This window comes from Rhinatrema bivittatum, chromosome 2 (assembly GCF_901001135.1).
Source record: "Rhinatrema bivittatum chromosome 2, aRhiBiv1.1, whole genome shotgun sequence".
In the NCBI taxonomy this organism is placed as follows: Eukaryota; Metazoa; Chordata; class Amphibia; order Gymnophiona; family Rhinatrematidae; genus Rhinatrema; species Rhinatrema bivittatum.
In genome coordinates, this window is record NC_042616.1 from 246,354,067 (window position 1) to 246,369,933 (window position 15,867).

General features: G+C 45.7%; 1 protein-coding gene across 1 annotated transcript in view; it reads left to right on the plus strand.

Moving 5' to 3' along the window:
• The window catches only part of ENTPD3 (ectonucleoside triphosphate diphosphohydrolase 3), a 52,572-nt gene extending 42,676 nt beyond the window's left edge, over positions 1 to 9,896 (plus strand). Inside the window, exons 4-7 of the mRNA XM_029587072.1 lie at positions 953 to 1,103; positions 2,925 to 3,084; positions 8,264 to 8,494; positions 9,795 to 9,896. Coding sequence (XP_029442932.1) covers positions 953 to 1,103; positions 2,925 to 3,084; positions 8,264 to 8,494; positions 9,795 to 9,896 — 644 coding nt within the window. The remainder of the gene's footprint in view (positions 1 to 952; positions 1,104 to 2,924; positions 3,085 to 8,263; positions 8,495 to 9,794) is intronic.
• The last annotated feature ends 5,971 nt before the right edge of the window (positions 9,897 to 15,867 follow it).

Sequence of the window (15,867 nt, forward strand, 5' to 3'; positions counted from 1 at the left end):
GCACCGATAGCCCCTGTAATATGGTAAGGGCAAAGGGCCACCGGCACCATTTTGTTTACTGGCAGCCAATGGCCCGAGAGCAGGAGATCGCTCCCGGGACCTCCGCTGGACCACCAGGTACTTTAGGAAAGTTTTGGGGGTGGGGTCGGGAGGGTGGGGCATTGTAAATAATTACATTTAAAGGGTCGGGTGGGTTGGTTTTTTTCGGCTTGGGACAGCCGAAAAACAAAACCATCTGGACCACGGGAAACGGAATTTCCCATGGGTCCACGATAGCAAAACCGGAACCGATTCCGGCACCCAATTCACATCCCTATTGTCAGTAACATTTTCAGTTAAGAACATAAGAAATTGCCATGCTGGGTCAGACCAAGGGTCCATCAAGCCCAGCATTTTGTTTCCAACAGAGGCCAAACCAGGCCACAAGAACCTGGCAATTACCCAAACACCAAGAAGATCTCATGCTACTGATGCAATTAATAGCAGTGGCTATTCCCTAAGTAAACTTGATTAATAGCAGTTAATGGGCGCACTAACATCCAGTTAGGATAAAATAACATCCAGTTAGTGCGCACTAAGTTCCTTTAGCGTGCACTAACTCTGAAATTAGGGAAACACAAAATAAACACCCTGAACATTTTAAAAATGAAATCAAACAGATAACTACCTGAAATGAAAACACACACAAAAAAATCAGTGCACATCTCTATTGTGCATAACCATGTGTAACTCTATATTGGGCACTAAAAGGTACTGTATATTCACATATATTTCATATATGCATAAAAGGAGCAAAAATCCCCCAGCAAGGTAAGCTACTGTACATGCAACTGGTAGCTAAAGTATTTGGTATGTTTTATTACACAGTATGCTCTTGATGTGATTTTGAAAATGTTATTAGTGTTGCTGGGAGAGAGAAAAAATGGACTTATGACTATTGCTTGTCTTTCAGGTTCTGGAATATCGGGTTATGGGAATAATCCTCAAGGAGCTGCTAAATCCATCGAGGACTGTATGGAAAAAGTTAAAGAGAAAATTCCAGGTCACCAGCAGAATAGCACCCCTGTTTACCTCGGTGCCACAGCTGGAATGCGGTTACTCAGGTAACATTTAATTTTCTATCTCAGTATGCCGAACAAAAAGCAGTAGATGAAGAAGTGTAACAAAATATGTCTTTTTATATTAACTAGCTTTCTAATGGTGACAAACATTTATTTATTTATTTATTTGGTGTTTTTATATACCGATAATCGTTTGGAACATCTAATCGGTTTACAATGAACAATAATTCAGCAACAGGCTTTACATATAACTTAGTAAGACAACAATTCAGAAAACAGGTGGAGTAAAAAAAAACAAAAAACAAACATCTCAAGAAAAGAAAAGCCCACCAAAAAAAAAAAAAAAGATTAGATAAGATTAGAAATTCTCAGATGTCCTGACTATGGCCATATGTTATACTCCTTACTTCTTCCTAATTAATCTAACTTTCCTTCATTTATTTTTCATTAGAATTCTATGGTACTTGAAGTGGGAGGTGAGCCTTCCCCAAAAAGCATGCCTTCATCCAGGGGAACCCCTTCTGGGGGTTCCCCTGGATTCAAAAGGGAATTGAGCCAGCAGAGCAGTGTAAAGCAAAAGCATGCAAAGCAGCAGCAAGAACAGCTCCAGATGCATTACTGCTGTAAATGGAGTGAGGCCATGAATCAGGCCACTGCCACAAGCGGGTAGAGGATAACGGTTCAGAAGCGCGGGAGCCAAAGGGATTCTTCTGTGCGTGGTGCATGGGAAGCTTTCTGGTGTAAGCCAGTGCTGTGGCAGCTCTCTCTTCTTCAGCGATGGTGGGTGGCATGGCGCACTGGTGCTCCCCCCAGCTTGGCACCCTGGGAGGGCTCCTGTCATGCCCGCCTCTTTCAATGGCCCTATTGGCAGGTACATAGCGAACGTGCTTTTACTTTCATCACTGAAGTAGCATCGACAACTGTGGGGATCAAAGCCACCGGCTGTGAGGGGGCAAGGTGGAGAGAATCTACTCCGAAAGCAAAGATATCCCAGTAAAACTGAGCAAGAATTAGGATAAAACAACAATCAATCACGTTATTCATTGCTATTAAGAAGCTGAAATCAGCTGTAAAAGCAAAGTTCTGTCTGTGTCCTGTAGCAGATTAGGAATTGTAATGTAAAGAATAATTAACAAAACAAAATGAAAATTCTGTTAAATGTTCAAAGAATTTTTCAGAGGAGCCACAGAGACAACATTAGTACCCCTTTGTACTGAAACTGTACTGGCTGAAAAAAAGCAAGAAGTTCCACCAAGAATTAAAGGAGCTTACTTTCCAGGATGCACATATACAGATATCTACAGTCCGAACATATGGCGAATCTAAAGACACCCCAGAATCTTCTTGCCTGATTCCATCCTTGTCCTGAAAATTTGGCATGGATAGGACAGGACACCAGACAAATAAATTATTAGGATGACACACAGACACAGCGATCTCATAAGCCTTCTCTTCTTTCAGAGGGCAGGCTCAGAGACAGATTATTGTTGCCATTTTCAATGGATTTTATGTTAATATAACCCAATATGGTTCATCTCTATCTCATGGAAGCCTTGAAGTCAGAATAAAACTAATAATTTAGCTATAATTTCCAAAAAGGATATAGTGAGATATCTGGTTTACCAGATGACTCCGAGTCACCTGATGTATTCCTGGGTTGCATGGTCTTACAGACTTGATTTACAAAGAGAAAAAACACTACATCTTCCATATATGCCATGGGGCAAAACCAGGACTGGATCAGCCTATCTCAGACAACATGGATTCATCTGATATCTCTTAGAGATCTTCCTTAATTTCAGGGTTTGGGCATAATGAAAGGACATGAGCGTCTCCTGAGGTTGTTTTCTGTATATTGCTTAGGTCACAGAATGAGAAAGCAGCAAACGAAATCCTTGCGGGCATTCACAACTACTTCAGAAACCAATCCTTTGATTTTAGGGGTGCTCAGATCATAACTGGGCAAGAAGAAGGGGTGTACGGATGGATTACAGCCAACTATTTAATGGGCAATTTCTTGGAGGTGTGTGGAATAAGAGCATGCTTTTTTTTCTACCATTATTTCATTAATCTTGTTCAGTTTGAAAAGATTTCTTAGCAGATGATGCAGAAATAAATAATGTGATTCTTCTTTTTTTTTTTTGTTTTTTTGCCTTAGGGCCATCATAAACCCTAACAATATTTATACTAATTAAAAACATCAGTGAGCGCAAATGAAAGAAATGCTATCTCCTGTGTATCTCTGGGGAAGAGTAATTGAAATGTGATTTAAATTCAGATTGCTGAAAGGATGCTATAAACTATGTTTACGGGCACAATCATTGCAGCTGCATTTGTGTGACAGAACATCCAGCGGTCAGATTTATAAACCAAAAGCTGCATCCAGAGCGCTACAGCCTAGGAAGAAAATTAATTGAACACACTCCTGTACTCCAAAAACCTTCAGCAGGTCCCAGGTTTAAAATCTTATATGTGTTCACTCGTATCCCCTCTGTTCTTTTCCTGATCTCCTGCGATGTCGGCCCGACGGTGCTTAATGCATTTTCAATGCATGGATCATGAATAAATGAAGAGAGAGCATCAAAATAATTTTTGCATGCTCATGGGCTCTCATGAATTAGTTTGCAGATCCTGAGTAGAAGAGGAGGCCTTCTGGTACCAAAATTACCCTTGAAGAAAGGAGTTAATAAACTGTCGCACCGCTGGCATAGTTTTTTACAGTATTGCGTAAGACTTATTTATGGTAGCCGTAAGTGTCAGGTTTTAGGTTCTGAAGTTGCAAGAAGCCTGAGAGATCTCAGCGGCCTCCACGATTCTGCCATGGCGTGCTTCCTCTTCTCTCCCTTCAGACCAGCAGCAGGGAAAGACATGGCAGAGCTGATGTGTCTGGACCCAGGAAAGAGCATTGTGTGCCCCTGGTGGTGCGCAAACAGCATTAGAGCGTCCAGCCTTGGAGGAAGCAGTTGACCTGAAAAGGAACCTGAAATTGCCCAGCCAGTGGGCGCTCGTCCTGGAGAGGTGTGAGTGGAGAGCTAAATGGGAAGTTAACTGGGTAATAGAAAGTCTTCAACCACTTTTTTTTTTTTTTTGTCAGATAGGAAAAAGGGGTGTAAAGATGGCCCTAGTTCCCAGCCCTTGGATAGACAGCTGCGAAGGGATATACCATGAGATACAGCACCTCCCCTCGGAGGTTGTCTGGATTAGAGAGCCCTTGAGGCTCAAGGAGGGGAGAGGGAATAGCCCAGTCTATAGTGTGGCAGTGCAGATTTGATTTTGAAGGAGAAGGAGTTTATTTTCAGTGTGCTCTCCAAGTTAGACCCCCCACTCTATCAAAGAAAGGGAGAGACGCTGCCCTGCCAGTTCCTCTGATAGGACTGGATGGGAGAGAAAGAGGTGGAAGGATTTATGCAGTTTTCTGAAGTTTTTATTTTTTTTTTTTACAGTTTTGACCTGAACCAAGTTCTATCCCCAAGTTCTATCCCCTGCTCTGGGTGATCAGGAGGAGCTGGGTACCTTTTTGCCTAGACCAAGAGGAAGTTACAGTGCTCTTTAAGGAAGAGAGAAGGGGGTTTTTTTCCCCCCCAGTTTGAGATTTTTCCTGTTGCAGAGAGAAGGAAGTATTTTTTTTTTTCACCCTTTCTTGCCCAGAGCTGGATGCTGTGAGGGCTGCTTTCAATACTTGGCCTGGAGGGCTGCATCTATTCAATTGAAGAGAAGGGGAGAAAGACATTTGGAGAGCTCCAACGGAGTTTCCACCCCTGGGACACAGGAGGACCCTGCCAGGTTGGAGTGCAGGATTTTCATGGGCCCCAGATGCTGTGGTAGGGGGACCCAGTCACGGTTAGGACGCCCCAGCCCATTGCATTCCATGGGGGATTAGCAGGTTTCAAGCCTCTGCCTGAAGGGACACTTTACACAGGTGCAGAGATTATTTAAAACTTAATTCCTAAATCTGAGGACCCTGGATGTACTTGGACACTTTGGGGTCGATTTTCAAACAAGCGTGTGTGTGCATCCATGTGTGCGCGGTCACTGGCGAGCGCACATGGACGCGATGTTTTTATAACATGCGCGCGTCGGCATGCACATGTTATAAAATATGGTTCCCACGTGCATGTGTGTGTGTGTGGGGGGGGGGGGATTTTAAAAACCAACATGCAGCAACACAAGTAGGCCTTCCCCAGTTCCCTATGCCTCTTCCTACTCTGCCTCCCCTTTCCCCTCTCCTCCCTGACCCCTAAAACCCCTTTCCTTACCTTTATTTTTTTTATTTCGGAATTTACTTCATCTGAAGATATGAAGTAAGTTCCGCCTGCCAGCCAGCCGGCTTCCAGCCCCCTCCCCAGCCAGCCCCTTTTCCATGGCCTTGCACTTCTGTGCATATCGGGGGCTACACGCGTGACTGGGCTATTTCTAAAATGTGCTTCGTGTCCGCATGGCCCAGCCATGAGCGCAACCCCCGTGTGTTGTTGGCCTCTTAAAATTCAGGCGTTTATTTTTTGCATCTCTTGATTCTTTTAAGAACAATCACAGTAAACTTGAATTCGAACACACATTCAGAGGCCACCAGTCTGGCTTGCAATTTTCCCCTGCCCAAAGAGCTATGGTAGCATACAGACATGGGAGATTATACCTGCCTGGGCCCAGAAGATTAACTTTCCCCCAACAGAAAAGGATTCTTTTCTCTGATGCCTAGGCCTAGATCTGCACCTGATTACAGATTAAATAGCTGTTCTCAAGGGACTGTTGGGGAAGTGGCAGAGAAGGTAGTCCCCAAAGAAATTATTTTGTGTGCCCTTAAGATAAAAACACAATCCAAGAAAAAAAGAGGTACTGGGGGAGAACAAGGTGGTGATGCATAATAGTTATTTTTGGGACAAATATTCCTAATGAAAAGCACCATTTGAATTCAATGTGCATTAGCAACTTATGTGGATTCTTTTCATGACATTTCTTTTGTGCTATGGGGGTTCCTTACCTGCTAACCGACTCCTCTTTAGCATTTTACAGCGCTATTTAATCTGTAATCAGGTGCAGATCTAAGCCTAGGCATCAGAGGCAACTGCCTCCAGTACGAAATTTTCATAGGCGCCACTGCTGCCATGCAGCCAATCCAGGCCTGCAGCCGCACCACTGTCCTGCTGGCGCAACAATAGCAGCAACTTCGGGAAAGGAAATTCAGCACGGGGCCTGCCAGCTCCACCCTTCCTCCCACACGGGCTTCCAGTTACTATGGAAACTCATGCCTGGGAAGGGCCTCCGAGCATGCCAGGGTGAGCACCCCTATAGAGGACAGTAGGGGTACCTCAGAGGTGAGGAGAAGGGAGGGGGGAAGGTCCCCTATCCCCCACCTTGCCTAAGGGCGCCCACAAGTAAAAGCCAGCCCTGCCTGTAATGAAAAAGTCAGAGAACTCACCCCGAAGACAATAAACTTTCTTAAAAAGGGAAACTGAGGAAAGCTTTGGCCTACAAAGGTTTGGGTTTGAGGATCAATACAGTATGTTTTGGACCCCAAGTAAAGCTTCTGCCAACTCATAGCATCTCTGTTGGCCAAACGGAAGTCAGAGAATATGAAATGAATAGGTAGGTACCTTTTCAAAACAAACAAGGAACCAAGTATGGTGGGGGGGACCCCCAAATTGTTGTCTTTTTACCATTCTAGTAGTGTAAGATATTTTGAGTTGGGAAGACCCATGCATTACTGTTACCTGATGGTGCTGAACAAATGTTTGAATGGTTGAACCTGCATTTTGCAGAATGGCAAGGATGGCAGATGGTGTGATGCTGAATTAATGGAATGAGGGGCTGCGATATGGAATGCATTTGAGCACTGAATTTGAGTCATGTATTATCCCATTTAAGGGTAATGGGAATTATTGTTGGTTGAGAGGTGTCCCAGGAAAAGTATGAATCCTAGGTCAAATAGCAGGAGTTGCCCTTTCTAGATTGAGTTGGAGAGAGAGGGACCTCCAGGATGGCATGGATTAGCCAACCCATGGGCTGGTGGGGCCTGGGGACCCCTCCAATATGGAGTGGGCCTCACAAGGCCTCTTCCCCTCAAAGAAGGAGGCCCAAGGCCATGAAGTGCAAGAGGAGTTTCCTTCCCATGAGGAAATGGGGAGATAAGGAGTGGAAGGGGTTATCCAAGATGAGGAGGGCCCCAGTGAGATCTGGAGTGCGAAGGAGACCGGGAATGCCTGCACACTACTGGGAGAAGATCCAGGACCTGGAGTGAGTCAGTGCCTGGTGCCTGAGGTCGCCCGGTTGTGAGTAGCTCTTATGGGGTTGGGAATGAGCGGCCTCAGGGATGTGAGTCCCATGTCCCACACATGGAGGATGGAGTTTAAAGGGAAGAGGAACCTGAGAGAATAGGAAGGGGAGTCTGTAATAAAGAGGTGGTATGAAGAGATCTTATTTCTATTCATGAGTGTTATGGGAGGATGGAATGATCTAATTGCTGTTCAAGTGAAGGCTGAAAGATTGGTACTTTAACCCTTTTGGGTACCAAATAATATATTATTGTTACTACTAATTACTCTGTTGTGTATCCCATGAACTCTTATTATTTAGTATTGAAATGTTCTTCCCTACATTAATGTGTACCGGGTGACTGGTTTTGGGAACCAGAAATAAAGTTGAGAGTTTTAGTTATATCTGTGAGTGGTGATCCTCTGTGCTTAAGACATATCTTTTGCCAGCACCTGGAGAAGATTTAGGGGCCAGGTTCATGAAGAGGAGTTAGGGATGATGCTCTCCCTAACCAGGCAAGAGAAAGTGATGAGACCCAGCTGCTTCTCTCAGCATCCACTTCAGCAGCTGCATGACTTAATGCCTGAACCCACTAAATTAATCTGAGAGTCTTCCTCCCTCATTCAGGGGCAGTATCTGCCATCATTTTAATGTACCCTGGATATCTAATCTTGAATTACGCCAGGCTACTATCCTTCTCCTCTCTCTTTCATTGATTATGCTGTGGGAATCTAATCTCTAAAGAGCAGCTTGTAAATTGTAACCAGTTCAGAGCAAAGCTTGTTACTGACAAGCTCTTCGGGTCAGCATAACATTTCTGCTCGGAGCTTAAAAATTGTTTTACAGCGGTACTCTGGTGCTGAGGAAAAACAGTGACTGATGAGAAGAGCCGTTGACGAAAAGCACATGCAGGTTAACAAAATGCCTAACCTTTTTTTTTTTTTCCCCATTAGAAAAATATTTGGAGAGTCTGGGCCCGCCCTCACGGAGCGGAGACCACCGGTGCTCTGGATCTGGGAGGCGCCTCCACACAAATCTCATTTATCCCTGAGGAGTCTGGGCAAAGCTCCGCCAGTACTGCGCAGGTGACGCTGTACGGCTATCAGTACAATGTGTACACTCACAGCTTCCAGTGCTATGGGAGAGATGAAGCAGAAAAGAAGTTCCTGGCATCATTAGTTCAGGTACTACTTCAGAAACACATTAAATACTCTTTGTTCCCTCCCCCGTTGACCATAATCGCAGTAACATGGCCTTATTCACAACCAAAAGGGATGGTCCCAAAAAGCAAAGAGGTAGGTGATCTAAAATAGCCGTTAGGAAAACAAAGGAAATAGATGCCTTGGTCCTTTTTCGAATATTTATTAAAGTAGAGACGTATTTTTAAAACAATGCCCGACTCAGGCCGAGTTTCGCAGCTTTCACAGCCGCTGCCTCAGGGGCTATAAACAAATCATACAAAAAATATAATCAGTAAATTAAAAACGTACAATTACCATACAGAAACCTTATGAATCTCAATAGAAATTGTAAAATGGTGACATCTGTAACTCAATAGAAAATGTGACATGCAGAATAATGCTGGTGTAATGCTTGTATAAACAATTAAAAAATATAGAATTTTCCTTAATTATATATAATGACCAATATTATTATCCATCTTTACCTTGAACAATCATGGGACTCGGGTAAATTTTGAATGATGTGGAAACATCAAAGAACAAATTTCTAATAGTGGGCGATGCAAAGTGATAATGAATCTACAAAAAATGCGCATGTCATTAGTGAATTATAAATAGTATTTAAACCTTTATAATGTGTAATTAATTTTGTTTACCTTTGTTTTATCTAATTATAAATTAAACAAACTCAATTGTATCATCTCATTGTGTATAAAATAAAAAATAATAATAAAATATAATATTAATCCATTGCTCCTACCATGTGACAGGGGCCGGCCAATGGCACCGATAGCCCCTGTCACATGGTAAGGGCAAAGGGCCATCGGCGCTCGTGGAAGCTGATGGCCCGAGAGGGGGAGATTGTTCCCGGGACCCCCGCTGGACCACCAGGGACTTTAGGCAAGATTTGGGAGGGGGTCGGGAGGGTGGAGGATTGTAATTAATTAAATCTGACGGGTTGGGGCGGGTTTGGGGTTTTTTTTTTACGTTCCCTTTCTCCCCCCCCCCCAAAAAAAACACCAATAAGAAAACCACACAAAATTTCGTGGGTTTTCCTATTGTTTCTGGAACCCCCCGAAATGCGACAAAATAGGAAATATAGACGATATTTCCTATTTCATTGCAAAAGAATGCACATCCCTATTACTTTCTGCTTTGCAGGATCCTTAAGGAAGCCGGTCCGAAAAATGATGTAACCCAGGAAGGGAAGCTACCCTTGTTCAAAGAGATATTTCTCAAGTTTGTCATATAGATGATAGTCTCGTAGTCACTTTAGCACCTGTTTAACATGTTCTCGGTTCAGAGTCAAGGACTGAGAGTAGATGAGTATTTCATCAAGGTAGACCACAACATAGGAGTACAAGAGATCTCAGAAAATTTCATATACCAAATGTTGCAGAAGTGAGCCCTTGAGCCGAGGGGGAGTTGGCGCAACCTGCAGGGAGGAGCCCTGCAGGTCCCCACCATTGGCAGAGGCCCAACTGGAGCTTCGCCACTACCAGCTCTCGTTCCTCTTAGGTTGAGCCCTCAGGGGCCGTACCAGCTGGACTTAGGTGCAGGCCTCTATGGGGATGAAGATTTGTAAAGATGGAGCTGTGGCAGCCAGCACAGGAAAGTGGAGTCCATTCAGGCAGAGGTCAGCGCAGGTGGCAGACAAACAGAATCGGTTCAAGCTGAGGTCAAGGCGGGCAGAGTACACTCAGGTTCAAGGTCTAGGCAGAGGGTCAGGCCAGGTAGCATTCAGTCAACAGCAGTAAACAGGCAGGGGTCAGAGGCAAGCGGAGGTCAACTAGTGATGAGTCCAAGCCAGAAATCCAATCCGAGGAGACGAGGAAACAAAAGGAAGACGAGGAGCCACAGGAACAAGGAGGGACACTGAAGGCAGACAAGGAGAACTTTCTGGGAAGGTGAAAACTTGGGACCAAGACACAAGAATACAGGAGCATAGCAGGAACCAGGAACAGACATCAGGAGAGAAGAATGTTGAGGCAAAGACCTATTGCCGAGGCAATGGAGGGGCATCCAAGAAGGCCTTTATCCAATAGAAGCTGTGATGTCATCAAAAGGCATCTCTGCTGTATTACCGGCCACTGGCCCTTTAATGGAGCTCAATCGGGCATGCACATGCCTATGGGAGGCCCGGGGAGCAGTGCTGGAGGAAGGCTGTCAGTGTCAGAAGGGACAGCCATGAAGCCAGCAGCTCCCAGCAGACTGGAGTGTTCTGGACCGGGGCCTCCCCTGACATCAGGAAGTATCACGTCGGGCTAAGGGTGGGCAATGGTGCAGTGCACGGCCGGCCAGGAGGTGAGTATGACGATCCATTGAAATAGCTCGCAGACTGCTGAGTGTAACACCATATTTTGAAATATTGCTGGAGCATTGCAGTAATAGTATGACAAGGTATTCATTAGGGATGTGCATTCGTTTGTGTTGAAATAGGAAATAGAGACAATTTTTCCTATTTCGTCGCATTTCAGGGGGGTGGCAAAACGATAAGAAACCCCACGAAATTTCATGTGGTTTTCTTATCATTTTGGGGGGAGGAGAAAGGACAAATTAAAAAAAAATTAAAAAAACACAAACCCACCCCAACCCTTCAAATTTAATTAATTGCAACCCTCCCCCCCCCCCCCCAAGACTTACCGAAAGTCCATGGTGGTCCAGCGGGGTCCTGGGAGCAATCTCCCCCTCTCGGGCCGTTGGCTGCCACTATGTCACATGGTAGGAGCAATGGATGGCCCGTGCCGGCCGTCCATTGCTCCTACCATGTGACAGAGGCCGGCCAATGGCACCGATAGCCCGTCACATAGTAAGGGCAAAGGGCCAAATGTGCCATTTTGTTTACTGGCAGCTGACGGCCTGAGAGCGAGAGATCATTCCCGGGACCCCCGCTGGACCACCAGGTACTTTCAGCAAGTTTTGGGGGGAGTCGGGCAAGTCTTGGGAGGTCAGGAGGGTGGGGGGTTGTAATTAATTAAATTTGAAGGGTTGGAATGGTTTGGGTTTTTTTCGGTTCGGGGCAGCCGAAAAAAAATCAGCCCGAACCGCGGGAAATGAAATTTCCCGCGGCGGCTGATAACGAAGGCCGAACCTTTCATAATGCCTATCTCAAGTATTGAAGGCAGTTTTCCACTCATCTCTCTCCCTGATGTGAATGTGGTTGTATGCTATCCATAGATCTAACTTAATCAAGACTTTAGCCCCTTGCAGGTGGTCAAAAAGCTTGGAGATGAGAGGTAGTGGGTACAAATTCTTTTTTGTGATGTAATTGATACAAGGCCTGAGAATCCCATCCTTATTGCCCACAAAGAAAAAATCCGCTCCAGCAGGGGAAAATGGCAGAGTAAAGCCCCTTGCCATCTTTTCCTTAATGTACTGATTCATGGCCTCAGTTTCAGGAACTGATAATAGGTAAATCCTTCCCCGCAGTGGTATCTTGTCAGAAAGGAGGTCTATGCCACAATTGTTAAGAATGATGTGGTGGCAGGATTTCAGCCCACTGTTTAGAGAACTCATTGGCAAGTGGGGAGAGTCTGGGTATAGTGGCAGCCAGAATAAAGTGGGCTGGTGGCTGAACGGGTGTTGGACAGATGGCAGAACAGGTGGGTCCCCAGCATGCCAATTCCAAAGATTGCCACTCAATAATTGGCTGGTGCTGTTGTAACCAGGGCAAACACAGAATAACCGAATTCATGGCTTGAGGAATCACATGAAAAGAGATGGTTTCCTTGTGGAAGAAGCCAGTTTGAAGGGTGAGTGGCACTAAGATCTCAGTGAGGCGGTCAGGGAGAGGATTTCCATATACTGAGGAGATTGTTATAGGATGTTCCAGGATGGTGGTAGAGATCTGATGCTGACAAACCTTTTGAGAATTTATCAACCAACATGTTCGCTGAGATCTTCTCATCGTGTCTGTTAGATGTGCTTTCTATCAAACATTTATCTATAATGAGAGTGTGCTATTTCGGTGGCTGCACCATCTTTGTGGAACTCTCTCACTGAGGAGATTCATTTTTGTGAATGCTTTAATTCCTTCAAATTGCTGTTAAAAACATTTTGATACAAGCAGGCTTATTTATAATAAGTGAGACAATAAGATTTGCTCTTTTTACCCTATCTATTTGGTTATTTTAGTTTTACTAAATTATATTTTAAGTAATGGTATTTTACATATTGCTTTACTTGATATTTTATGAGTTGTGTGGGTTGTTTGTACTTTGAACTGTGTATGTTGCCATATGGAAGTCGCTTAGATTTTAAGCGATTAACACATTTTAATAAAGATAAAGAAACAGAGCTTGATCAATCAAGTTCCTTCCAGCTCCAGAATTCAGGAAGGCCTATGTATTAAGCTGGTACTGTCCTGTGGAGATGGAAATGGGAGCCAGTGGTTGAGGGAAGGAGAGTGTCCGACCTAGGATTGCCTCCTCAGTCAACCCTAGGCACGGGAGTTTCCCGATTTCTCAGGGCACTGTGATGCCCGGTATCCATGATCAGCATAATATAGACATAAGCTTAATTACCTTCTCCGAAGCTTCTCCTCTGGGGAGAGCTTGGCTTGTCCCAGTTGCATGGGCTCTTTTGGAATTTTGGGTTCTGAAGGTGATACCTGGCTGGGAGGATCCTGGAAATGGGGAGCTAACACTACCGGGCACCGGATGGCCTTATTCTACCGAGCCCTTTCCTGGAAGCGTCAATCAATATGACCAGTCACTGAAATCAAGGTAACTAATTGTGAATGTGCACTGTGTAAATCATTTAGGATTGAAGATAAGCAATTCATAAATTTGCAAATAAATAAATAAGTAAGGAATTAGGAATGTCTTGGCCAGTCAATTCATCTTTGAATCTGCTAGAAAGGCCTTGCCAAAAGATGGGTGAGACTGTCTTCTCTCCAGTGCAGTTCAGTTTCCAGCATACAGAATTCTATAGCATATTCTGTGAGAGTCCTTAAGCCCTGCTGGATCTGGAGCAGGTCAGCTGCCAAGGAGGAAGTCCGTTCTGGATCTTCGAACAGCAGCCGAAACTCCTGGAGAAAATCTGGAAGGCTCTGGAGCAGAGGATCAATACGTTCCCATATGGGGAGGCCCAAGTTAGCACAGTGCCACTTAGCAGTGAAAGAATGGGTGGGGAAGAGAGTAGACTAACTCAAAATGCATGCGATATTGATTGATGAAACTGTGGCATTCTGTGGGATTCCCATGATAATGTGGAGGAACCAGTCTGTGTGGAGACAGAGGGTGGAGAGGAGGTGGAGCTTCTGGAAGATAAGCTAGTGTCTGTATGAGAGCGTCCATTCGGTGCAGAAATCTTTCAAGCAGGTTAGTCACCTGTTAATAACCTCCTGCTTTCTTGGACACTTTGGGTCAGGACTGGAATAGCCTGGAGCGAGGTCAGGTCCTCCGAGTCCATAGTCTCAACAATCTGTAAGATCTGTGGCCCTTCCTGTTGTGGTGAGATTGGCTCAGCCTAAGAGGCCCTCACAGACAGCTGGCAGAAAGATGAAGGACAGAGACTGACTGGGAGCTTCATCCATACCAACCCCTTTCCCACTGGGTTGAGCTCTTTGGTTTTGGAGGCCAGCAGGTCTTAGGTGAGAGTCTCTGTGGCAGTGACATAGGCATCAATCCAGAGCCAAGCTAGGGTTAGAGACAGGTGGTAAAAGAGAATGATCAATGTCCATGCAAGGGCCAGAGACAGGTGGTAAACAAGAATGGTCAATGCCAGGTAGAGGTCAGATCCATAAGTCAGTCTGAAGGGAGACAAGTTGATGAGGCAAGCAGAGCTGAAGAGATGAGGCAAGGCTGGGCTGGAGAGATGAGGCAAGGACCGGAAACAAATGAACCAGGAACTAAGAAGCAGCAACACACACTACACAGACTGTTGAGAAGACCCATTGCTGAGGCAAAATAGAGGCATCAGAGAGGCCCTTATAAAGGGCTTGAGATAATGAGGTCATCAGAGGGTGCTGTGGCTGTTTGTGCTGTGGGCCCTTTATATCTGCCGATGTTGGGCATGCTTGCACCTAAGAGTGAGCTCTGGAAGTGGTGTCTGTGGTAGCATCCTGCTACATGGGCAGAGGTTGGTGGCGCTCGCTGCGGGTGAGAGAGGCCCATATGGCCAGTAGGGATGTGAATCGTTTTTTGACGATTTAAAAAAATCGTCAGATATTTTTTAAATCATCAAAAATCGTTAGAGTCGCGATACAATAGAAATTCCCCCGATTTATCGTGAAAAATCGTAAATCCAGGGAGGGCAGGAAAACCGGCACACAAAAACATCCCCTAAACCCACCCCGACCCTTTAAAACAAATCCCCACCCTCCTGAACCCCCCCAAAATGTTTTTAAATTACCTGGTGGTCCAGTGGGGGGGTCCTGGCGCGATCTCCCGCTCTTGGGCCATCGGCGCCATTTTGGCTGCCACTAATATAAATGGCGCCGATGGCCCGATTAAAAGAAAACCCACCCCGACCCTTTAAAATTACCCCCTTAGCCTCCCCCCCCCTCCCGACCCCCCCCCCCAAAAAAACGTTTTACACATACCTGGTGGTCCAGGGGGGCCACGGGACCGATCTCCCATTCCCACGCTATCAGCTGCGCTAAAAAAATGGCGCCAATGGCCCTTTGCCCTTACCATGTGACAGGGCAAAGGTAGCGCCGGCGCCATTTTGAATATTGGCAATACGGCCCGCGTGCAGGAGGTCGCTCCCGGACCCCCGCTGGACTTTTGGCAAGTCTTGTGGGGGTCAGGAGGCACCCCCCCAAGCTGGCCAAAAGTTCCTGGGGGTCCAGGCAGGGGTCCGGGGGCGATCTGCACGCGTGACGTCGGGAGCCAGGGAACCAAAATGGCGCCGGCGCTACCTTTGCCCTGTCACATGATAAGGGCAAAGGGCCACCGGCGCCATTTCTATTAACGCAGTCATGGCCAGAGAGAGGGAGATTGTGCCGGGACCCCCCCCACTGGACCCCAGGTAATTTAAAACATTTTGGGGGGGTTTGGGAGGGTGGGGGATTTGTTTTTAAAGGTTTTGGGGTGGGTTTTTAGGGTTTTTTTGGCTTGTGTGCCGGTTTTTCCCGCCCTCCCCCGATTTACGATTTAAAAAAAAAAACCAAACCACGACGATCAGATTTCCCTCCCCCCCCCCAGCCAAAATCGCCGGAGAGAGAGCGAGGTGCTTGATGGAGGGGCCGCCATCAGAAGGAACAGCTGGGTCTCTGCCACCAAAGCAGAAAGAACTGTGCCAGAGCAGCCACTCGTAAGTTAAAGGAAGGCGGGCGTAATTCTGAGTATCTTCCTCGGGTGCAGAAAAGGTCTTCTGTCTGTCATTGGGACCAACGTGGTCCTAGTGGTGATTTTTTGGAAAATTCTTCTATT